Here is a 26,609-nt window from a genome sequence, read left to right on the forward strand (position 1 = left end):
CTTTATCCTAAACAGGTACTTAAGATAAGCCAACATAATTAGTTAGTAAGCATTATATATATATATATATATATATATATATATATATATATATATATATATATAATAAATTGTACAACAAATCTTTAAGTTGGGTACATCCAACGATAGTGTACTAGTCTAACAATTTTAGCTTCTCCGGCAAGATGTATAGGTAAATGCACCATCACATCAAAGAAAGACGAGGGGAATATCTTTTTAAATGGAGTGTGATAGCTATTTAAGATTCTAACTCATCGAAGTCCTCTGTCCAAATAACTTTTGAGCACAACTCCCTAAAGAAATTGCATAGTTCTATGAGAACCGAAGTTACATTCTTAGTCTCTAACTAATACCAAGGATTCGAGTTATATAAGAAGAAACTTCTGAGTTACTTGGGTTTTGTAATTGTAGTGCCTTAAGAATCGTGGTTGATCTCATTGCTCGGCTATAGCATATGAACTTTTTAATTTAAAGGAAATAAAAATAAGGGATAATTCTATTTCATTCTTTGAAGTACAATCATTTTTCAAAGATAAACCTTTAAATAAGGGCCATAACATATAAACTTATAAATAAGGACTATAGCGATCTTTCTTGGACTATTTTTAGTAAATTGCTCCTCTAAATACCATAAATGAAATCAAAGAATTAACTAAATTGCTCCTCTATTTTAAACAAATAAAATTTTTTTTTGAGTTACACGTGACTTTCACATGTACTTTCACATGTATATAAAGGATAAATATATTATATTTTTATCACGTGATTATCACATAATAACTTATGAATGAAAAATAATTAATAGAAATATAACTGATGGAGTGAGGTGATATATTTTTAATAATTCATGATAAAAAAAAGTGTGATAGTTCGGTGGTAAAAAAATAATTATCCTTAAAAATAAAGAGGGTATCTCTTCTACTGGAATATTCTTTTTTGTTTTGTATTACATTAGGATATTCCAAGGGCCATCGTAAAGCTAATGATTTCAAGTCACCGTAAGCAGTGATATCATCTCACTATCTTGCCTCTCCAAAAGAAAGTCTTTTGGTGGCCCAGGAGGCCAGGAGCCTTTTTATTCAAGATGCATTATTAGGTACAAGTTGCTAACCATATGACACGCACTACCTTATCAAATCAAATAAATACATCACCCCTGACATATTAAAGTCCAAAGAAGAGCACCATCACTGCGTCATCTCTAGCAAATGGTTGTTTATTTATTTCTTAACACGACAGAAGATTAGAAGAATATGATTAACTCACTTGCAAAGAAGAAGGAAGCAAAGCTCCATGAAAGAGTTTGTGGTGGGCCATTTGGAAGAAAAGGATTGGAGGAATCCCACTTAACCTTTCAATGTTAAAATTCCCCTAGAAACAAAAGCTTCAAAAGATTTTTGTTATTCTTAGAGAGGCAGTAGGAGGTGATCTGGAAGATAATTTATTATGTCAAGCAAAGTTTAGTTTGGTGGAATCCCACTGTCACCTTTGGGGTGGGGGGGGGGGGAATCACTGGTACATGCCACTAGTTGTCTTTTGTGGGGGGAATCACTGGTACATGCCACTAGTCTTTTGTGGGGACTGGGAATAAACTGCTACATAACATCTGCAACTTGCGTATGGGGTCTGCAGGTGGAAATTAGGGAGGATCGATGCATGAGTACTACTGCCTGCATCTTGGCTCACTGTTCAACACTTTTCTTTTTTGTAAGCTAGGACTTTTTTTTTTGTAGGACAAATAACTTATATAGAAAGAAGAGTGTACTTTCATCTATAAAATATAAGAAGTTAAAATTGAGCCCACCAACAAATTTAGGACGTCTCCGTCAGGATGAAAAATATAATAGTATAATTTTAGTTATAAATACATAGATCAATTTTAGACTTTCGCAAGTATAGAAGAATAAATTTTTTTAAGGTTGTGTAAAATTTTCAGATTTTCTTTTTCCTTTTCTTTTTTCCTTTTAACGTATCAAAGTGATCTTTCTTAAATCTTCAAAGTACGTTGTACAATAAAAGCATTCCCTTCACATTTTGTCTTTCTCCTTGAAGAGATAAATATTTCTATTTCTATTAAGACTCTGAAAATCGAAATAGTTCTATTGCATGTTTGAAATGATAAACTTATTTGGAAATCGGAGTAGTCTAATCTAGGTTCAAGGACCACAGTCTTTTGAAAACTCAGCTCAAAAGGTACAAAATGATGAGCAATATCCGCCATGAAAGTCCTTTTATTTTAATATGTTTTGATTATGAAGCTTTTAAGATTCTTCAAACAATAAAGCACAAACACATCTATCTTTCATAGTTAGTATGAGAATAAAAGCATGCTTAATTGCTTACTTGCATCATTCACAATCTACTGTACAAAATTCTCTCTGTAAACCTGCACCTTTTAAAGAGGGCAACTTAGGTTTTCCAGAGAAGGCCCAGCACCGGCAAACTAAGCAGCGGCGGCCGCTGCACAGACAGGAAGATCCTTCTCCATGTTTGGCGGCTGGCGGAGAATCGGATTGCTCTCAAAGAAGTTGACAGGCTTGAGATCAAAGCTTGAGAACACTGTAGGCATGATAGGAAAGTCCTCCTGGCATGGTATGTGGTGGAAACCTAGGGTGTACCACAGAACAATATCCTTGTTCTCAATTGGTCTATCCCTGTACACCAAAACAAAAAACACTGGATTGGAGTACATGTAACCATAAGATAGATTTAGATTTATGCAGCCTTATCCTCACACCAAATGGCATGACTTGTAAGCGAAAAGAAGAGGAAAGAAGAAAAACAAAGATTGCAAATATAATATTGATTCATTTATACCTCTCTGACCAAACTGCTAGAGTATCCTCCCCTTTGCTCTGGTAAGCAAAAAGTCCTCCGGCCCATTCCTCGCTCTTGTTGTAGCGTGTCACCCATATCTAGCATATAATCACCAAGAGAAGAATAGAATTGAGAAGTTCCTTTCTCAAGGAAGTGGAGAAACTTATCAACTAAACGTTATTGATCCTAAACTTAGATCGAAGAGAGTTTTTCTTTTAACAAAATGCTGTAGCCAATGATCAGTAGACATTACCTGATTATTAGTGAATGCACCTCTATGTTGTGGAGGATCCTGTATATCTAGCAAGCTGGCGGCGGTGCCGCCGGGCACCACCTTGTACCCTACCGGGTTCCCGACCCTGGTGGTCTTGGATGGGTTGATGACGTGGAACTCTGCCGGGTCATACAGCTTCAGCCTGACCTGCGCCTCTTTCTCCGTCTTGGCGACGTGCCTGGTGGCCTTGAGGTAGCTCTTCCTCGGGGACTCGCCGTTGGTGTCCTGCCGCGCCATCTTCACCTTGACAAAGGAGTTATCGACGCCGTCGACGTCCATGTCAAGGTTGAAGGTGATGTAGTGGTCGTGGATGACGCCGATGACGTTCTCGGATAGGAGGGTGCCGTACATCTCCTCCCCGTTAGGAACTTGGTTCATGTGTGAATAAGCTGATCCCTTCACCATTAGTATTCCGCTGAGCCCAACCTGTCACATATTTTGCAAATTAGTCCAAATCTGTGATGCCAGTAATATTAATACCTGAGTATTAGTTTTCTAGCATCTTGTGCATAACAATATTATTTGAAAGAAAAATGATCTAAACTGTCTTATCTACATATTATTCTTCTAAATTTATATTTGTGCGTACACCATACAGAGAGTATAGAGCTCACAAGCAGCAGGCTGACAATTATGCTCGTATTATTTATTTGTACACTTGACCCATTAATTATTTAGTTCTACTTATAGATGGAAAACGTAAACGCCTAGCTTATTCTAAACCTTTTTCTTCTTCTCTTTTCTTAAATAAGAATAAAACAGTTCTAGAACCACCCTAAAATTAATCATGAGACAAACAAGTTAAAAAAAATATCAAACTAACAACCAAGAAAAAGGGTATTTGAGAGTTTCTGCATAGTTAAAAAAAGTTAATGTGCTACAAAATAATTAAATTAGAAAAAAAAAGGGAATCTATTTTTAAAAATGAACAATAGCTAAGAGATCCAAATGCAATTATTCCTAGTCTTTATTGATATTTGTCTACTTGCAGCATAAAAGATTACTAAAGAGTAAGATAAGACATATCCTTCATAGACATCAATCAACAAGCAAAGAAATACCGCCACGTATCACGATAGATTTGAAACGTTCAAAGCGTTGGCTCGGACCCCTATGAGCCCTTTGCGACCATCGTTCAATAAACAAAACAAACACAGCGAAACGAAACAAAACGAACGAAAGAAAAGATAGATAGATAGATAGATACCTTGATCCTTATGAGCCCGTCCGTTTGAAACTCCCAGTCCACTATGTAGTCATAGTTGGCTACCGACGCCGCCATCCTTGCCACCAGCGTCACCTTCGGCCTCACCTCCCTTATCTGCATATTATTTTACAAAAACCACCCAAACTAAACACCAAATCCCAAAAAGAACCAGGGTACTTTTGCAAAAATAGCCCTTAATTAAAATGCTCTCACCTCCATCCCGGAGATGGGACACTCAGAGTGGCGCCACGCGATATCCCCTGCGTACCGCTCGAACAGGCAGATCATATTCTCCCTCACGTAGGGCCTCCCGTCGGCCGCCACGAACACCCCGTCGATGTAATAAGCGCCACGTGGGCAGTCGTTGAGCGGGACGAGCGGCATCGCCTGCAACCCGAACCCGTACTCCCCCGCGTCCATGTACGTCTTAAAATACCATGCGTCGGTGGGGTCCATGTACGGCACGAATAATTCCGACGCGAATCCCTTGTACATCACCTCCCTCCTTATCCCGCTTTCCGGGTCAATTATCCCGACGGCGGATACCACTATCCCGGCTCTCGCGTCCGCCTTGATATGGAAGTCCCATCCCGCCCACTTCACCCAGTGATTATCCACAACCTCGAAGCTCGGGCCCATCGGCTGCTCTATCGATATCGGTTTGACCTTATTCGCGGATGTTCCGATGACTTTATACCGGTAGTCGGTGTTTGCCGATTTGGGGATGGGGATATCCTTCCCTTTCTCGGATATCTCGAGCACCTCCTTGGTATCCATGTCGACAAGGACGGTTAGGCCTTCGATTGGACGCATGTAAAAGTTAGCGGTGCCCTCAGTGGAGTAACACTGGATCTTTATGAGCCTTCGACCTTCTTCTTGCTTCCCGAACCAGCCGAGTGAGATGGGGAGGCAAGCGAGGTCTGATAAGCGGACACCGCGGGCTTGGATAGTGCGATTGAATAGGGGGTCAGATAGCGGGGTCCAGATGGAGGTGGTCATGTCCTCTAATGTGAGGGTGGGGAATCCCGATGCGGGGACGGGGAGGTGGGTGATGGATCTGTCGGATAGGTCGAGGGAGAGGACGTAGGCGGCGGAGCGGAATCGGACGACGGCGAGGGCGCGGCGAGGGGGGAGGGGGGAGGAGCCGCGGCGGAAGGAGAGGACTTGTGGTTTGGGGGGGTCGAGTAGGGAGAGGGAGTGGATGGAGAGGGAGGAGGGGGAGGAGGAGAACGGGGGGTGGGAGAAGAGGAGGGAGCAGGCGAGGTGGATCTCTTGGATAGTTAGGGGGTCGAGGGGGTGGACGGGGAAGTCGGTTTCGTGGGAAGTGGAAGGGACATGAGAGGAGAAGGGATGGGATTTGATGGTGGGGTTGGGGAAGCACAACGGGGAGAAGCGGGTGCAGAGGAGGGAATTGGGTCTCGGTGGGGAAGTGAGGTGGGGCCCGGAGAGGGTGAGGAGGAGGAGGAGGAGGAGGAAGAGGCAGGAGAGGGCTAGGAAGAGGAAGCGGAGGGAAGTGGATTCCATCTCTCTCACTCACTCTCCCTGTTCTTCTTTCTCTCACTTCTGTGGTGTGGTGGTGGCAATGGAGTTGAATTAATTTAACAAGGGAGAGGAGAAAGTAGGGAGGAAGTGGACAAAAAGTGACGTGGAATCCTGGGTACTCTGCAAAGTGTGATGTTTTGTCACTATTAGGACAATCCAAGGGCCATTGTAAAGGTAATGATTCCAAGTCACCACAACCAGTAACATTATCTAACTATCTTGCATTTACAAAATATTAAGAGTTTTATAATAAATAAATTTTTTATACGTCAAATATATAAAATTAAAAAGATTAATTTTTATAAATAATATATAATATATTATTAGTAATAATATTAATATTTATTATTTAAATAAGTAAATTAAAAACTGTAAATTATTTAAAAAAAATATGCGGGTAAACGGATATCCAATATCCGAATTCGAAAAATATATCCGACCCAAATTCAAATCTGTATCCAAATTTTTTTAAAAAACTCTATCCGTATCCGAATTTGTATTCGAATCGGATAAAAATTTTCAATTCGATTTCGATTCGGATCGGATAGCATATTTTTCGACCCGTTTTCACTCTTAAATATGCATAATTAGGTACAAGTTGCTCACTAGATGACACGGACTACCTTATCAAATCAAATAAATACATCACCCAGCAAATGGTTGTTTATTTATTTCTTAAAAAAATTTCCTTTCATATTAAGCTCGAAATTACACGACAGAAGATTAGAAGAATATGATTAAAGCTCCAAACCTTGCAAAGAAGGAAGCAAAGCTCCAAGAAAGAATTTGTGGGTGGGCCATTTGGAAGCAAAGGATTGGACGAATCCCACTTTAACCTTTCAATGTTAACTAATTTTTGAAACATAGGGCTTTATTTAAAAATTCCCCTAGAAACAAAAGCTTCAAAAGAGTTTTGTTTTTCTTAGAGAGCCAGTAGGAGGTGATGTCAGAAGATAATTTATTATGTCAAGCAAAGTTTAGTTTGGTGGAATCCCACTGTCACCTTTTAAAGTCAGCTAATTTATTTTCTTTTGTGCGTGGGGGAATCACTGGCAGATACCACCAGATGTCTTTTGTGGGGACTGGGAATCAATTGCTACATAACATCAGCTACTTGCGTATGGGATCTGCAGGTGGAAATTGGGGAGGATCGATGCATGTAATTAATCTAAGGAGTACTACTGCCTGCATCTTGGCTCTCTGTTTAAAACTTCTGTTTTTTGTAGGCTAGGACTTTTTTTTAAGGACAACTAACTTATATAAAAAGAAGAGTGTATTTTCGTCTATAATATATAAGAATAAGTGAAAATTGAGCCCACCAACAAATTTAGGACTTTATTTGGGACCTCTCCATCAGGATGAAAAATATAATAATGTAATTTTAGTTATAAATACATAGATCAATTTTAGACTTTTGTAAGTATAGAAGAATAAAATTTTTTAAGGTTGTCTTAAAATTTTCAGATTTTCTTTTTCCTTTTCTTTTTTCCTTTTAACGTATCAAAGTGATCTTTCTTAAATCTTCAAAGTACGTTGTACAATAAAAGCATTCCTTAACATTTTGTTTTTCTCCTTGAAGAGATAAATATTTCTATTTCCGTTAAGACTCTGAAAATTGAAATAGTTCTATTGCATGTTTGAAATGATAAACTTATCTGGAAATCGGAGTAATCTAATTTAGGTTCAAGGACCATATTCTTTTGAAAACTCAGCTGAAAAGGTAAAAAATGATGACCAATATCCACCATGAAAGTCCTTTTATTTTAATATATTTTGATTATGAAGCTTTTAAAATTCTTCAAACAATAAAATAGTAATGTTGAAAGCACAAACACATATATCTTTCATAGCTAGTATGAGAATAAAAGCATGCTTAATTGCTTATTTTCATCATTCACAATCTACTGTACAGATTTCCTCTCTGTAAACCTGCACCTTTTAAAGAGGGCAAATTAGGTTTTCCAGAGAAGGCCCAGCACCGGCAAACTAAGCAGCGGCGGCCGCTGCACAGACAGGAAGATCCTTCTCCATGTTTGGCGGCTGGCGGAGAATCGGATTGCTCTCAAAGAAGTTGACAGGCTTGAGATCAAAGCTTGAGAACACTGTAGGCATGATAGGAAAGTCCTCCTGGCATGGTATGTGGTGGAAACCTAGGGTGTACCACAGAACAATATCCTTGTTCTCAATTGGTCTATCCCTGTACACCAAAACAAAAAACACTGGATTGGAGTACATGTAACCATAAGATAGATTTAGATTTATGCAGCCTTATCCTCACACCAAATGGCATGACTTGTAAGCGAAAAGAAGAGGAAAGAAGAAAAACAAAGATTGCAAATATAATATTGATTCATTTATACCTCTCTGACCAAACTGCTAGAGTATCCTCCCCTTTGCTCTGGTAAGCAAAAAGTCCTCCGGCCCATTCCTCGCTCTTGTTGTAGCGTGTCACCCATATCTAGCATATAATCACCAAGAGAAGAATAGAATTGAGAAGTTCCTTTCTCAAGGAAGTGGAGAAACTTATCAACTAAACGTTATTGATCCTAAACTTAGATCGAAGAGAGTTTTTCTTTTAACAAAATGCTGTAGCCAATGATCAGTAGACATTACCTGATTATTAGTGAATGCACCTCTATGTTGTGGAGGATCCTGTATATCTAGCAAGCTGGCGGCGGTGCCGCCGGGCACCACCTTGTACCCTACCGGGTTCCCGACCCTGGTGGTCTTGGATGGGTTGATGACGTGGAACTCTGCCGGGTCATACAGCTTCAGCCTGACCTGCGCCTCTTTCTCCGTCTTGGCGACGTGCCTGGTGGCCTTGAGGTAGCTCTTCCTCGGGGACTCGCCGTTGGTGTCCTGCCGCGCCATCTTCACCTTGACAAAGGAGTTATCGACGCCGTCGACGTCCATGTCAAGGTTGAAGGTGATGTAGTGGTCGTGGATGACGCCGATGACGTTCTCGGATAGGAGGGTGCCGTACATCTCCTCCCCGTTAGGGACTTGGTTCATGTGGGAATAAGCTGATCCCTTCACCATTAGTATTCCGCTGAGCCCAACCTGTCACATATTTTGCAAACCAAATATATGACGGCCTAGATTAGCTTCTTGTACTATGACAGTACTATTTGAAAGAAATACCATCTAAACAGTAGTAGTTGCAAATTATTCTGCTTAACTAGATTTGTGGGAATTCGTCATTATAGGTAGGGGTGTTAAAATAAGCGAGTGGCTCGTGCTCCGCTGAGTTGGAACTCGAGCTCGGCTCGCTATATATATAATCCTTATTCAAGTCGCTTTTCTTATACAAATAAATATTTATATTATTAATAGCATTGATTGAGGAGGATGAGTTACACCGAGATCCTTGAGTTTAATCTCCATCACATCATATCATAGACCACCATCAATGTGACTCATCATCATTGTCCACTTGCCTAGATGTATGGCTTCACCATGAACGTGACATGCACATAGGTCTGCCTCATTCATCTCATCACAACATTTATATAGATGCCCATCACATTCATAGAACTGCAGTCCACTCAAACACCGGATGAGCATCCGTGCCAACCATCCTTCGTCCACTTAAGCACGGCTGCATGAGTACCCCTCCAAACCATCCTCCTCCTATTTCTTTGGCGGACTCCTCATCCTCCGTTCGACAAGCCGCCGCCTTCACCTTCACCTCCACCTCCTCTTTTTTCTCTTTTAACAAGCCACCACCTTTAGCTCAATCCTACTCAATCTGGCTCAATTAGACTCAACTTAGGCTCAAGCTTAGCTCAAGTTTAGCTGAGCCGAGCTTAAGCTAGAGTCGGCTAGCTTGCACTCCTAATATTTATAGGTACAAAACTCTCAAGCAAGTTGACAATTATAGCCATATTTCAAGAGCAGTGGGTAGAGTTATTTTACGTGCAATCCTAAACTAATGCAGTTTTCATATATATCCACTTATTTATTTTTTTACATTTTAAAGATATTATGTGAAAAATAAATAAATAAATGAGAGGTTCTATATAAATAAACGCAATAGTTCATCAAGGATTAAAATATGGACTATTGCCTCTGTAAGTACAATTAATGGAGGGTTGCCTAGTATTTTTTTTTTAATCTTTTGCATTTTTCACCTTTATGCTGCATATCGCACTAAAGAGGTGTAGTTTTTTTACATGTATAGGTACAAAACTCTCAAGCAGATAAATAAGAGTAACAGTGAAATCAGTTACACTTTTTGTTAGAAACAATTCGACAGGTGATTAAATTTGAAAACAATAGAAATTATCTCTACCGTGCCTCCCATCATTCAACAAAACAAACAACCGAAAACGACACGAAATGAACGAAAGAAGGGATTCATACCTTGATCCTTATGAGCCCGTCCATTTGAAACTCCCAGTCCACTATGTAGTCATAGTTTGCCACCGACGCTGCCATTCTCGCCACCAGCGTCACCTTTGGCCTCACCTCCCTTATCTACATATAATTTACCAAGAAAAAAAAATTACCTAACCTGAAAACGAAATAAAAAAATTTAAAGTATCAACCAACTCTACTATTATGGATTCGAATCTATCTCCAAATAATATTATGGGGCCTAAATACATCTGTAGCTAGAAAAAGTTGACTATTTGTCTAGCCCGTCTTCCAATTCATAAATAATAAAAAAATAACTCTGCGAAATAATTTTAAAAAAAAGTACTTGGCAAAAGGAACCCTTAATTAAACTGCTCTCACATCCATCCCGGAGATGGGAGACTCAGAGTGGCGCCACGCGATATCCCCTGCGTACCGCTCGAACAGGCAGATCATATTCTCTCTCACGTAGGGCCTCCCGTCGGCCGCCACGAACACCCCGTCAATGTAATACGCGCCTCTTGGGCAATCGTTGAGCGGGACGAGTGGAAACGCCTGCAACCCGAACCCGTACTCTCCCGCGTCCATGTACGTCTTAAAATACCACGCTTCCGTGGGGTCCATGTACGGCACGAATAACTCCGATGCGAATCCCTTGTACATCACCTCCCTCCTTATCCCGCTTTCCGGGTCGACTATCCCCACGGCTGATACCACTATCCCGGCTCTCGCGTCTGCCTTGATGTGGAAGTCCCATCCCGCCCACTTCACCCAGTGATTATCCACAACCTCGAAGCTCGACCCCATGGGCTGCTCTATCGATATCGGTTTCACCTTATTCGCGGACGGCCTGATAACTTTATAACGGTAGTCGGTATTCGCCGATGTGGGGATGGGGATATCCTTCCCTTTCTCGGATATCTCGAGCACCTCCTTGGTATCCATGTCGACAAGGACGGTTAGCCCTTCGATTGGACGCATGTAGAAGTTGGCGGTGCCCTCGGTGGAAAAGCACTGGACTTTGACGAGCCTTCGACCTTCTTCCTGCTTTCCGAACCAGCCGAGGGAGAGGGGGAGGCAGGCGAGATCGGATAAGCGGACCCCGCGGGCTTGGATAGTGCGGTTGAACAGGGGATCGGATAGCGGGGCCCAGATGGAGCTGGTCATATCCTCCATGGTGAGGGTGGGGAAACCCGAGGCGGGGACGGGGATGTGGGTGACCGACCTGGCGGAAAGGTCGAGGGAGAGGACGTAGGCGGCGGAGCGGAAGCGGACGACGGCGAGGGCGTGGCGAGGGAGTAGCGGGGAGGAGCCGCGGCGGAAGGAGAGGACTTGGGATTTGGGGGTTCGAGGAGGGAGAGGGAGTGGATGGAGAGGGAGGAGGGGGAGGATGAAAAGGGGGGGTGGGAGAAGAGGATGGAGCGAGCGAGGTGGATCTCCTGTATAGTTAGGGGGTCGAGGGGGTGGATGGGGAAGTCGGTTTCGTGGGAAGTGGAAGAAGCACGAGAGGAGGAAGGTTGGGATTTGATGTTGGGTTTGGGAAAGCACCACGGCGAGAACCGGGTGCAGGAGAGGGAAGTGGGTCTCGGCGAGGAAGCGAGGTGGGGCCCGGAGCGAATGAAGAGGAGGAGGAGAAGGAGGCAGGAGAGGGTTAGGAAGAGGAAGCGAAGGAAGAGAGTGGTTTCCATCTCTCTCTCACTTCTTCTTCTCTTAACTCTGAGTATGCGAGTGGTGATGATGGAGTTGGGCTTTAAGGAGGGAGAGCAGGGAGAAAGTGGGAAAAAGAAAAGTAACGTAACGTGGAATCTTGAGGATACTACTGCAAAATATATATTTCCTCTAGTTGCTCCGATGTTGGAAAATGGAAGTACGAACTAATAAAATAAAAGTTGGAGAAAGTAGACTAAGACAGTGAGTTTGTCCATCTCTTGAATGCCATGTAAGTTTCTTAATTCTGGATGTACCAACCAGCTTTTTATATACAATATATTATTATTAACTATCATAATTATTTATTTGTATTTAATACTTTCAACTTTTAGATAATACTAGATGAGTTACGACTACTTACTCAAAATGGCTTTTCTAAGATGTTTTTGACTTTCTTCACTTTAATTTATCAACCATATGAACATTTCTCAGTAACTAACATTTTAATCCTTTTTTTCATCTTTTTTTCTTCTGATTTTATCTATTCAAAGAAAAAATAACAAGAGGTCAAAATATTACAAAAAGTAAATGAGAAAATTTATCTGAAACAGGTAACTGTTAAAGGGGTCTAATAAACTTATATTTTATGTATATAGTTAACTTTTAAATATATGTAAACTTTGTACTTGAAGAACCTTTCAATTTTTTTATGTCTTAACCAATGAAAAGTTTACAACTTTATATTAAGGTACAAAACCTAATGCAATCGTGCATATGATTCACTATTTTAGAAGTCATGCATGCCACATGGGTTTCTGGAAAAAAAAAATTATAGAAGACAACTGGTATTTTATTGTTATTATTATTTATCACCTATCTTAATCAGTATTTATTATTCAACATTTATATTTTAATTTTAATTATAAAAAAATGCCCCAACGTTAGTCTTTTTTAATTGAAGGTAATCATATAGATTAATTAACCGTATATGTAAATTAACTTATCAAAATTCCTACGCTACGAAGTAAAAAAGGAAAAATAAAAAAATAGGTCACGATTCAGTGTTTTATGAGCGGTAATTTAAGTAATTAAAATTTTAAAAAGTTATATTAATGAAATATTCTTCATTTTGACAGGGGTTGTTAGATTAAACTTAATTCAGGGTGTTTTTAAAAATTAAACCCATGGGTCGAATGATCAAAATAGATAAGGTATGATATAAATAATAAGAAAAATAAAATGTAGTGTATTTCAATCAATTTCCCTAAAAACATGCAAATATAAATGTCTAGTAGTACGACTCATGCCAATCTATCTCACTTATATTGCTGGTCACTAATTGTAGAGAAATGTTTCAATAATTGATTACAGTTATCGAATATAAATAAGCAACCTAGCTTTATGTAGCCAACATATCTCCATAAGGGATCACCTAAAAGGGATGCAAAAAGATCTAATTTTAACGCTATATAAGAAAGCATGTTTAGCCCTTAATGGTCCTATTATACCATAATAGTAGCAAGCAAGTACAATTTCATAAATATCCACCACTAATGTTATTTCAGGTACTCCTTGGTTCTTTAGATTGTCTTCTGAGTTACTTCATATTTTGTCTTAGTTTCATAATCCTTATGATATCTTGTAGATACAAAAATAATTTTAATATTATATGAATTTGCAGCATAACCAAAACCATATATGACTTTGTCCCTACTTTGGGCATTCAAGATCTCATCAAATTTCGTCGTTCCTTTTAGGAAGGTTACATCTCTCATTAAGCACTCTCGTTCTTCTTCAACATCCTTTAATTTCTCTTTTAAGTTCATTCAACTAATTCATTGTCTCAACCAAATGATCATGCTCTTCTATGTGTTTGTCTTGGAACTCTCTTTTTTTTCAAATTCATCACCTTTCAAAATTATGAAGTGTATAATGAGTTGTATTTCAATCATGTTCATCTGCATTCAAAAAGTTATTAGAAAGTTCAGTAAATAATAAAGAAGTGGTAAATAGCTGAATAATTTCCTTTTGGGGGTTCAGGATCCTCATCCTCAAAATCATTAGTATTGTTGCAAGTGACTTATAAAATCTTGCCATTTTTCTCAAGGAAATCTAGGCATTCATATGCAATGTGGTCCATACCCTTAACATTTATAATATTGAACTACTTCTCCTTAATTTTTATTCATAGACTTTGAGCCTTTAGAACTAGAGACAACGAAAAATTTATGAGAATTATTATATTTCTTTATGTTCAAACGCGGTCACTTAAACTTAAAAAATCTTGATCATGTTTGAGGTGAGTTCAAATATCACTTTGAGCTCCTACAACTTCAGAAAAGCATTCTATGTATTTAAGAACATTTGAAGCTATGTTTGAACACCTTGCAAATGCCTTGTGTACACTTTTAAGAAAATTTATTTTTCGATTCAAATTTTCTTTATTATTTGCTTTGATATTCTTCATCAACCTTCATAACAATTATGCATATGGTCATACAAAATTTCTAGACATGGTTACATATTGAGAATATTTTGAAACAATTGCTAATGATACTGATCGGCTTAGTGGTACTTAAGGCTAGAGCTGAGGATAATATGCGACCAGGAGGTTAGTCGTAAGGTGAAGGTAATGATGAAGTGGAGACTAAGTAGTTGATAGAGTTACCTTGGCAATAGATGATGGTGGTGGCTTGCATATGAGGCATATAGGTAAAGGCTGTGATTAGCCTATAGTTGCGACAAGAGCAAAGACAGAGATAAAAATAGTTAAGGCAAAGAGAGACAAAAGGGTAGAGCTTAGAGATTAAAGAGAAAACTATGGCCAAGAGATATAAAAATAGCTAGAAAAAAGTGGCATATTCAATAAATTAATGTAAGCCTAAGATACAAGACATAAGACATTATTTATAAAGAATAAAATAAAGAATCCTAAAATCCAATGAGAAACAAACTATTAAAATTATCTGTACTAGTCTAGATATTTCTTTCGAATTTTATCACCGTTCCACCTAAGATAGAATCCAAATATGAAAAAATAATCTAAATACAAAAATATAGATCATGACATCATTAATCCGATCCTTTCAGTTTCATATTTTCAGATGTTGTATGACTATTTTATGATTATTTTCTAGAACTATGTGGCTATGAATTCCTATAATTCAAAAAGTTAGGCTAATTTTGGACAAAGGCTCAATTCTAATTTGGATCGTATCAATCCACCACACATTCTTTCACATTATCCTTAAGGTGAGAACTATATCAAAGACTCAGGTGGTTGAACCAACTTATGCGTGAGTAGTTGATCCCACTCGCAAGCGTCCATTGTAATTGCATATAGCAAAATCAGATCTCGTTCATCCATTGGGGTGGGAGAGGGTCAAGTGATCCCGTTCATCTGTAGCTCCCAAAGATTCTTCTTTCTTACCTTGACAATGTCATATATGTTGGCAAAAAAATATGGACAAAACTGCCTTCATCTCGGTTAGGATGTTGCGGTTGAGTACTACCATGAAAGTGTCACCTAGGACCTATTGGTCATGGGCTCTAGGTGGTGGAAGCAATTGAATTCGACTAACAAGCCGAGGGCAAGATAAAATCATGGCTTAATAATTTGCACTGGTTGTAGCTCTTGAAGTAGAGCTAGATCATTCCGTGCAATCGACGATAGTCAACAAGCATGGCTATTGACTTTGATTCCAATTCGGGTAGTAGGGCCAAAGGCGATGGTTGAATTTGATATATATCGGTCCGAGATGTGTGAGGCTATAGAAAGGGTTGTGGTGACGGTAGAGGTACCTACAATGATGGTGCTCACAGCTAAGAGTGGTCTTTAATCATGCCGAGGCAATAGTGGGGCTGATCGCTAAGGGCTACACATAGGTGTGACCATGACAAAACCTATTTGGTAATCCAATGGTAGAACCGAATTTACTATTGTTTATGATATCTTGAATCACCTTTGTGTACTCCGTAGTTATCACCTTCCAATCAATGAGACTAGAACACATTTTGGCCATCAAGGACTTAATATCTAGATCATTCAAATTCTATCCCGCGGACATGGCTCTTGTAGTGGGCTTGCCAAGGAATGTTAGCTTTAATACTAAATGATACTAATCAACTTAATGGTACACAAGTGTAAGGCTAAGGATATTATGATACCAGTGAGGGAAGTTGGCCATAGGATGGAGGTGATGATAGATTGAGGCTGAGTAGTTGATGGAGGTGGCTCGAGGCATTAACTGGTGGTGTTGGATTATGCATAGGATTGTCAAAATAATCAAGGCGGCTCAAGCTCGGGTAAAAAATGAGTTGAATCGAGCTAAATATTCAAAATAGGCTCAAAAATAATTTCAAGACAAGCTTGATCATGAGTCGGTTTGATCAAAGAAGCTCGATAAGGTTCAAAATAATTATAATATATATATATAATGAGAAAATATATACTATATTATAATTATATTATATTCTAATATTTACTTAAATGGATTGTTATGTATTCTAATCTTATAGAGTTTAGTTCTAAATTTTGATTCTATTAGTTTATATTTTTTAATTAGGCATTATTTTAAGCTTGATTCAAGCCTAAAATAAGCTTAATCAGTCTCAAAATTTTAGCTTGAATTGATTAAGACTTGGAATTATTTATTGATCAACTCATTTAGATTTGAGCTTAGCTCGAGCTCAAAATTAATTAGCTTGAGCTCAAAATTAGATTAAAATTGAATCGAATTGAAATAATTTCAATTCAAGCTTGATCACAAATATAGGCTCAAAATTAATTTTAATTCAAGTTTGATAAGAGCCAGGCTTAATCAAGTTGGGCTCGAATTACTCTCCTACTTGTAGATGCGGTAGATAGTTAAAAGCTATGATTAGACTACCCTTAAGAATCATTTAATTTATATATATGCAATTTTCCTTTATCAGATTAATTGTATTTTACTCTCTTGTTGTTTGTGGCTCAATTTCACAAATATATCATGTATTTTTAAGTTAAGCACTTAACTCAGATATGATCTTAGTTTAAGTACAACTTTTTTTCATCGTATTTAATCATACTAGAGATTGAATTTGACAATCCTCACTGGAGACAGTTGTGGAGGATCACATATGCTTTCCGATGTATCTAAAATAATGTCAATAATATTTTAGAGGATAAAGATATTATAAATATATTTATATTTAATAGATTTATTATATATATATTGGTATTAATTTAGATATATTAGAAAGCTCATCTAATTCAAATTTGACTTTTAGTATGGTTAAATATGATAAAATAGATAACAGATACACTTTAGTCAAAACTATATAGGAGTTAAGTATTTAAGTTGAAAATAAAAAGGAGCTTTGTCAATTTAAGCCAAACCACACATACACAGGTAAAATAAAATTTCTCTTTTTTTGTTTTAAAAGACATATTCTTAAACTTTGTAGCTCAAGAATTTTTCAAAATTTATTTTTTGTGCGTGTAAGAATCTTTCAATTATTAAGAACAAAATTGCCAACCTTCAGATCTAATGGTCTTCGCTAGTATCTTCGCAAACCAAGATACTAGCAACACGACAATCAGGATTGCTTTCATTTTCTGTTTCTTATCCAGATTACAACGTCAGATCAGGAACAAAAACCTGATGCAGACCTGCATATAGAGTCACTATTTTAGAAGTCATGCATGCCGCATTGGTTTGTCGCCATCACAACCAAACGTCAAAGTGGAACGAACTATGCCAATTTCTCTCACTTGTATTGCAGGTCAATAATTGAGGAGCAGGATTTTAATTTAGAGAAGGAAATTAAAGGGCAGTACCTTTTGGATCTTGATCCATGATAATTTCTTCTTATTAATTTCCTTCTCTAAATTAAAATCACTAGTGATAGGACATGCGGAAAATCAATTCATTCAACACTTTGAAAAAAGGAAAGAGTTATTTGTACGAACCAATCGGAGGAGCGGAGATGCCAATTTTATTATTCTGATTTATTTTTACAATGAATCAGACTGTATTTAATTAGCCAATATTATAATATTGATACTGCTATAGCAGTTGGGTTTGGTTTGTGGGCATCTCAACCAACTAGCAAATGTAACTAAGTGGTACGATACGACCTCTCACTTGTATCGCAGGACAATAATTGATCTCAAGAGCAATTAAAGGGCAGTGCCTTTTGGATCTTGATCCACGATCACTTCTTTTATTAATTTTGACAATGGGTGCTTCACTAGTGATAGGATAATAATATAATTATCCTTCTTTCTTTCGTTTTACAATGGCAGTGGGTAATTTTGATACTGCTTGCCAGTTGGTGCCAACAAATTCCACTTCCCACATAGGTGGAAAGGGTGGTTAACTCATATAATATAGAGTGTAATCTGGATAAGAAACAGAAATATATAATTAAAAATATAGAGTGTATTTTTATAATTTCTCTATCGTTGCTGCAACGGGTGATACTTATCTAATGATTAAAAAATATTGATCTTTTCATAAAGAAATGTAATCGAAATCTTTTTTTATTATTATTTATGTATGCATTACCGAACAATTACTTCGAACCAAACACTGTCGAGACCTGCTCAAGCCGTTGCGTTGCCAAGCTGTTATTCCAAGCTAACTGCACTATCGAGCCATCAACCAAATCGAGCCAAGCTATCAAACCACCAACCACCAAATAATTTCTCCACAATACTGTTTGAGGTTGGAGTTGAACTCATGACCTCCTTAGTCATGATCAAGTACCTACGAACACTAGAGTTGATTAGTCGCAATCGAAATCTCTTTCCTTGTTAAAAGAAACGGCAGTCGAAATCGCTCTAAATACAGCAAGTGTTTTATTAAAATAAGGAGACAGAGATTTGAGAACCCCAAGCCCAACATGATTATCAAGGTGATAAATATTTTAATAGAATAAGGAGACAGAGGAGTGCAGTCATCTCTCACAATAGGCATTACTCCTTAGAAAGATCAGATACGGATCGGATAGTACTCAACTCATATCCGGATCCATATTTTTAGTTCGGATACAGATATTGAACGGATAGCAAAATTTAAAATCATATCCTACTAAACAGATACGAATAATTTTCGGATAGAGGATCGGATCTTAAACGGATATTGATTAAATTTAAAAGAATTATAATATTTTATTTAGATATAATTAACATAAAAATATTAAGAGTTTTACAACAAATAAATTTTTTGTATGTCAAATATGTAAAATTAGAGAAATTAATCTCTATAAATAATATATAATGTATTATTAGTAATAATATTAATATTTGCTATTTAAATAAGCAAACTAAAAATTGTAAATCATTCAAAATAATATGCGGGTAAATGGATATCCGATATCTGTATCCAAATCCGAAAAATATATCCAACCCGTATTCAAATACGTATCCAAATTTTTTTTAAAACTTTATCCGTATCCGAATCCGTATCCGAATCAGAAAGAAATTTTCTATTTGAATCCAATCCGAATCGGGTCGGATAGCGGGTCGGATCGGAGTTAAACCGACCCGTTTTCACCCCTAATTACTCCACAATTTCAAATACACTATAGGGGAAACAAGTTGGACAGATAGGTAATTGAGGTGCAGTGTTGATAGAGATTAGGGAAATTTGCTAAAAAAAGCTACAACATTATGGATTATTTTTAAAGGTTCGGATGGAAACCTCCCAACCTCTTAGTTTTGTTTTCATTTCATTATATAATAAACTTGCAAATATTACAAATTTTAAATGGATTCTCAACATAGTGAAAAAATAATGGAATTTTGAGATCCTTCGAGTACAACAATTTTATTTTTTTTGAAGGAAAGCTGGTAGACTAGTGTATTCATATGAATGACAGGTTACAAATTTCATCCAATACAGATGGGCTTCCAATTGTCCCGATGACTTGTGTAATAGATTCGAATCAAAGGGTTTAGAGATAACCATTTGTTACAGTCTTGAAAAAGTTGTAGAGTCGTCCAATCTTGGTAGTTCATTATGTCTGCAATAATGTTTACTGCCACCTGACAATCACTGAAGTTCTACTTGTCCATGTCATCCTGTGCATATTCGGGATAACCTAACCTTCACCATAGAGGGCATTTTGGTAAGTCAAAAGGTACTTAATCTGTCCAAGCTTAACCTTCTTACCCTAGCTGGAGATATAAATCCCTATACCACCAATAGAGGTGCCTTCCCGAGCAGCATCAGACCAACATGTTAGGGAATTATCAGTTGGTTGAGAGTCCGAACTGAGCAAGTAACCTTTGTCGTTGAGCTTATGCTAGTCTAAAGAAGTAGGCAATATGGTAGTGGTTGTGACCCTCATAACAACAATCATAGGACTTAGGTAGTTGAGGTGCAGTGCTGATAGAGACTAGAAAAATTTGTCAAAGAAAGCTGCTACATTATGGGTTATCTTTAATGGTTCGAATGGGAACATACCAACCTATTAGTTTTGTTTTCATTTCATTATATAATAAACTTGTACATATTACAAATTGTAAATGGATTCTAAGATCCCTCAGGTATAGTAACTAATCTCTCAACATAGTGAAAAAATAATGGAATTTTGAGATCCTTCAAGTATAGTAATTTTTTTTAAGGAAAGTCGGTAGACTAGTGTATTCATAGGAATGACGGGTTACAAATTTCATCCAATACAGAGCTCGCCCAGGCCACTATCGAACATGAGCGTGCGGCATGGCAAGCTAGTAGATGGGCTTCCAATTGTTCCGACGACTTGTGTAACAAACTCTAATCAAAGAGTTTAGAGATAACCATTTGTTACAGTCTTGAAAAAGTTGTAGAGTCATCTAGTCTTGGCAGTTCGTTATGCCTACAATAATGTTTACTGCCACCTAATAGTCATTGAATTTCCACATCTCCACGTTGTCCTGCACATATGGTAGGAATTTGGTGCCTTCCAGGATACCCCAATCTTCACCATAGACCCCAATCTTCACCATAGAGGGCGTTTTTGCAAGTCGAAAGGTACTTAATCTGTCCAAGCTTACCCTAATTGGAGATATAAATCCCTATACCACCAATAGAGGTGCCTTCCCAAGACCAACACGTTAGGGCATTATCGGTTGGTTGGGAGTCCAAAGTGAGCAAGTAACTTTGGTTGTTGAGCTTATGCTAGTCTAGAGAAGTAAGCAATATGGAAGTAGTTGTGACCCTCATAAGAACTACTGTAGGACTTAGGGTGCCACCTTTGGAAATAGCTTCATAGCGAGCTTTCCAAATTTTCCAAGAGATTCTAAAGCACACAACAACTTCCTCTTTGGATAATCTTCTGTTGATCTCAATGACCATAGTTGTGACCCTCATAAGAACTACTGTAGGACTTAGGGTGCCACCTTTAGAAATAGCTTCATAGCGAGCTTTCCAAATTTTCCAAGAGATTCTAAAGCACACAACAACTTCCTCTTTGGATAGTCTTCTGTTGATCTCAATGACCCAATCTTCGAAAGAAGAAGAACATTTCTCTATCTTTAAACAGAGAGGGCTAGAGAACCAAACTGCTCGAGCATTTCAATGTGGTTGGAGCAAAATGGACAGGTTTCCTCTATGTCTCAAGTCCGCTTCTTAATGGATGATTGGAGAGAGAGTGCACCAACCAAAACATTTCCGAGGAAGACTTTAACTCTTGGTTCAATTGAACTGTTCTTCCATATCATCTTTTAGAGGTTGGCTGATTTAGCGGTAGATGGGTTACACTCCCATAGGTTTTCTAAAAGAGTTTTGTCGGCCGATCGGACTGAGAATATTTCAGTTCTAGCTGAGGTCCAAACCAGGGAGTCGTTGCGAACCGCCAAGTCTGAGCTCAAATATAGGTTGCCTATGTATCGAGATGGGGCAGTGGGGTAAGGTAATTAAAGTAAAAGGCCAATATTAAGATTAGGCATAAGCATAATAAACTAATGCATCCAAAGATGCTGAATGACGAATAGAGGCTGTTTTGCTCGGGTGGGGAAGCAAATGACGAAGGGGAAGATAGAACCAATTAGAGGGATGTTCCAACTATGATTTAGTATCAAGTCCTTCAAGACCCCTATGGGTAATAAGATTTGCTTGGAAGCTAGGGATCCTCGCACATAGAAGTAGTTGCATCGCTGCCCATAATTACATGATAGATGTTGGCGAGACTGTCTTTCAACTAACTGATGGAGCTCCACGTCAAGGTACCGTTTGCCTTAGCTTGGCTTACTAGAGTGAGGATGAAGGGTAATATTTAGCCATCAATGCCTTGACCCAGTTGGAGGTTGGGTTATTGACTATTCTCTAGATAAGCTTGAGGATTAGAGCTTCAATTACAAGCTTTGGTTGTTTGAGGCCTAGTCCACCTTGGAGTAATAGTTTTCAAAGGCTTTGCTAGCTATGGAGATGGAGTTTGTGGTTGCCTTCTTTTGCCCCCTATCAAAAATCTCTTATGGTGGTAGAGCTGTATTGTTGATAACTCGAAGAGGAAGGAGAGCTGATGTCATGAAGTAAACCGGTAAATAGTTCATCAATGATTTGATCAACACAAGTTGGCCAACTTGGGAGTGTAATTTTCCTTTCCACTGGGAGAGTTTCTTTTGGATCTTATCAGTTAGGAATTGGTAGTTCTGCGCCTTGGGTTTAGACGGGATTAAGGGGTTCCCTAGGTAGCGATCTTCCTCACCTAGCTTCTTAAGTTGGAGGATGTTGAGCACCACTTGACATTTGGTTGGGGTTGTAGTTTTACCAAAAAGAATAGCTGACTTGTTAGAACCGTGGCTATGCAGCTTGATTCTCCCCTACATGCATTAGCCTGAACTCCTTCACTGAGCATAGGACGCCGTATTTAGGAACCAACACTACTGTGGTGCAATTAACTCCTTTCTTACAACATTTGGTAGCAAAGAAGTTTCTAACAGATCGACAAAGCCTATCCTTGATGTCTGGCCAGAATAACTTAAAGAACTTTGTCGTTAGGCTATCCGACCTCGATGCTTTGTTTGGGTTGAGGGTTTTGAGTACATCAAGGATCTCCATCTCTTCAGGAATGGCCGTAAGTCATGTTGTTCACTTAGTAGGGATTCTCCAGGCATACGATAGGATTTCTTAATAAAGGATGAGATGGGTGTAGGGTCTAATGAATAGAAGACACTTTTAAAATACCTGACAAACTTAGCTCTAATACATTGGTCGTCATGTGTCCATACTTCTCCTCCCAAGTTGAGGTAGTGAATATGATTTCTTCTTTTCCTAGAGAAGGCGATGGAGTGAAAAACTTGCTATTGTGGTCAGCCCATCATATCCAACTCATCCTTGATCGCTACTTCTAGTAGATTTTATTTTTTAGCATAAGGTCATCATGTCAGCTTTGCAGTAGCTTTTCCTTGTCCCAGTCTGCTTCATCTCCCTTGTTCAACTAGATTAAGCTTAGTTCATCCTCAATGGTTTTAATGGCCTTCTAGATGTTGTAACTATTCTTGTAGGCCCAGTTCTTAATCTTCTTAGATTAGCTTGCCAAGCTATTGGTGAACGAAGCAGGAGTGTAGGTGCTGACCTATTCTGTTCTATAAATATTTAGAAAATCGTTAGATCATGTCCACTAATGCTCAAATCTAAATTTTCTAGGATGTTGTTTTGCGACCTTAAGAGGAGGCGAGGATTATGGTCATTGTTGATGGCAAGAAGGTGGAGAATTTTTGCCAAGGGGTGCAGGGCTAGCAAGTTAGCCAAGGTAAAGGATCTGTCAAGCCTTTCCCTGACTCACTTAGTATCATTTTTGAAACACCCACCTCCAAAAATTATGATTTCTTCACATGACTTGTTAGTGTAATATTCTTGCAAAATATCTAAAACAGATCTAAAATACCATAACAAACCAAACAAATAATCTATAATTACAAGTATCACAGGCCTCAACAAGCCTTCAAGATTACATGTCTATATACAAACTTAAAATATAAAAATTATTATAGGGACTAAAGTCCAACTATGAATAAATAGAAGAAGCAACAATAATAAAAAAACTAAATCTGCTACTCCTTAATGTCAGCATCCTCCACATTTAATTCTAAAATATTTCCATAAAAAAGACAGTGAGTACACAGCCCAGCAAATATAATCCAATAATAGTTTATGAACAATGTAATGCATGATAAATACTAATACATTGTAACAACCTAGCTCTTTAAAAAATAATTGGGCACAATGCGAACGACCACATTGTGGTTGGCATTGTGCCTAAGCCGAGCCTAGCAGGTGAGAAAATTTTCTCACCTGCCGTGGCAAGCCATGGGGCCGCCACGTGTCGCTAGCCTGGCCAGCTGGCGTGGTGGGCCCTGTCACCGCACCCACCCTCCCCCACCGCCTATCCCTCTCATGTCCACTAATGCTAAAATCTAAATTTTCTGGGATGTTGTTTGGCGACCTTAAGAGGAGGCGAGGATTATGGTCATTGTTGATGGCAAGAAGATGGAGAACTTTTCCCAAGGGGGTGCAGGGCTAGCAAGTTTGCTAAGGTAAGGGATCTGTCAAGCCTTTCCCAGACTAACTTAGTATCATTTTTGAAACACCCACCTCCAAAAATTATGATTTCTTCACATAAAAAAATCTCTGTGACTCTCACATGACTTATTAGTGTAATATTCTTGCAAAATATCTAAGACAGATTTAAATAACAAACCAAACAAATAATCTATAATTACAAGTATCATAGGCCTAAACAAGCCTTTAATATTACATGTCCATATACAAACATAAACATAAAAATCATTGCAGAGGCTAAAGTCAAACTATGAAGAAATAGAAGAAGCAACAATAAAAAAAAAACTAAATCTGCTACTCCTTGATGTCCGCATCCTCCACATTTAATTCTAAAATGTTTCCATAAAAAAGGCGGTGAGTACACGGCCCAGGAAGTATAATCCAATAATAGTTTATGAACAATGTAATGCATGATAAATACTAATGCATTGTAACAACCTAGCACTTTAAAAAAAAATTAGGCATGACGCGACTGACCACATTGTGGTCCACCTCATGCCCAAGCTGAGCCTAGCAGGTGAAAAATATTCTCATCTGTTGTGGCAAACCATGGGGCGGCCACATGCGGCTTGGCCAGCTGGCATGGTGGGCCCTATCGCCACACCCACCCTCCCCCACCACCTATCTCTCTCTCTCTCTCTAAATTACTCTCTTTTGGTCTCTTTATCTCTCTCACTCTCTCTTTCTCTCCCTATTGCCGACGCCAACCTACTGTCGCCACCTCCACCGAGCATTGGTGAATATCCTCCCACCTCCTCTCTCTTCTTCTCTCTCTCTCTCTCTCTCTCGCACCTAGGCTCGGACTCGTCGGAGCTGAGCTACCGGTCGCTGGCTGGCCAGCAGCGGCCCCTCCGTGCCATCCCAAATCCAACTTTCCTTCCCTTTCCCTTCCTTTCCCTTCTCTGCTTCCTTTTCTTTCCTTTATTTGTTTTCCTTTCTCTACTAACTATAACAAAGAGCTTTTCCTTTTTTTTTTCATTTTGGCTTACTTATTCAGGTAAAGCAGAGGAGTTAGATAAATAATTATTAATATATATATATATAATTATTAACATAGTTATTAGCTAAGTATAATTAGTATAATAACTGATTAATTATAATTATCAGTATCTGTATATAAATATAGCTATAGCTTATACATGATTATTAGATTACTATGTATAGATATATTGATAATAACTATGATATTCATGTTTATATTATATATAACTATTTTAGAAATTTTATTATTATATACTGTTTTGTATAAAATGAAATACTAAGCTATGATAATTACTTTTATATAAACATATAATAATTATTTTATGTATAACTAGTGACTAGTTAAGTAAAAGTCATAATTTCCAAATAATTGAATTATACTTAGTTATTTTATGTACATGTATTTTAATTATATTATTGTATATCTAATTCTTGTATGGTTTTATATCAAAAAATATTAATTATAGTTAGAATAAGGTTATCATAATTATATATATATATATAATATAAACCTAGTTATTTAATAAAATCTAATAAATTATTATATTTTATACCAATGAATTCTAAATGTGATAAACGACTAACTTTATACTACTTAAATATTTTTAGATCCCGAACTCCTTTAATTGAGACCCTGTGAAGACTACTAGCGATGAATTGACACTTGGTTGATGGATATGAGGGATACGTAGTTCGTGTATTCTGATAAGAAGTGAGTAGTTTTATCCCCTAGACGCCTTTCTCAAATTAAGATATATTATATAATTATACGCTAAGAATATCTTAGAATAATCATACCCTACCATACACTAAGAGTATCTGAGTAAGTAATCATACTCTGTTATACACTAATGATATATCAATGATAGTTGTACCCTATCATACACTAAGAGTACTACCATTAGCAATCACTATACTCTGTCATATGCTAAGAGTATGTCTAGTATCAGTCCAGACTAGATATCGTTCCAGCCATCACATCACATATACATGTATTTTTATTATTTCCTATATGCATATATCTAGCACTATAATAGATCATTCAACTTAAGAATTTAGGTGGTAAATAAGCTAAGAAAAAGATGATGCAATACAGACTCCAAACATGTATCTAACACATGCATACTTCTACTAGTCTATCACATGCACACTCATGCTAGAGATCATCTCGACATAAAATCATAATAGTATAGTCATCTCTAATCATCTCTATATATCATTAATGTACTCA

General features: G+C 37.9%; 2 protein-coding genes across 2 annotated transcripts; both read right to left on the minus strand.

Moving 5' to 3' along the window:
- Positions 1-2,335: 2,335 nt before the first annotated feature.
- On the minus strand, positions 2,336-5,932 carry LOC140784258 (amine oxidase [copper-containing] gamma 2). The gene is made up of 5 exons (XM_073131549.1): positions 4,533-5,932; positions 4,320-4,433; positions 3,092-3,538; positions 2,839-2,936; positions 2,336-2,675 (listed from the first exon to the last, which is right to left on the minus strand). Exons 1-5 carry the CDS (start codon positions 5,841-5,843, stop codon positions 2,465-2,467), a joined length of 2,181 nt encoding a protein of 726 aa, XP_072987650.1. The 5' UTR covers positions 5,844-5,932; the 3' UTR covers positions 2,336-2,464.
- A 1,785-nt stretch (positions 5,933-7,717) lies between these two features.
- On the minus strand, positions 7,718-12,052 carry LOC140784259 (amine oxidase [copper-containing] gamma 2-like). The gene is given in 6 exon segments (XM_073131550.1): positions 7,718-8,058; positions 8,222-8,319; positions 8,475-8,921; positions 10,224-10,337; positions 10,599-11,557; positions 11,560-12,052. Coding segments are annotated over 6 exon segments (2,175 nt in total). The 5' UTR covers positions 11,906-12,052; the 3' UTR covers positions 7,718-7,847.
- Positions 12,053-26,609: the final 14,557 nt, after the last annotated feature.

Source organism: Typha latifolia, chromosome 3 (genome assembly GCF_019914945.1).
Source record: "Typha latifolia isolate L0001 chromosome 3, TyphaL0001v2, whole genome shotgun sequence".
In the NCBI taxonomy this organism is placed as follows: Eukaryota; Viridiplantae; Streptophyta; class Magnoliopsida; order Poales; family Typhaceae; genus Typha; species Typha latifolia.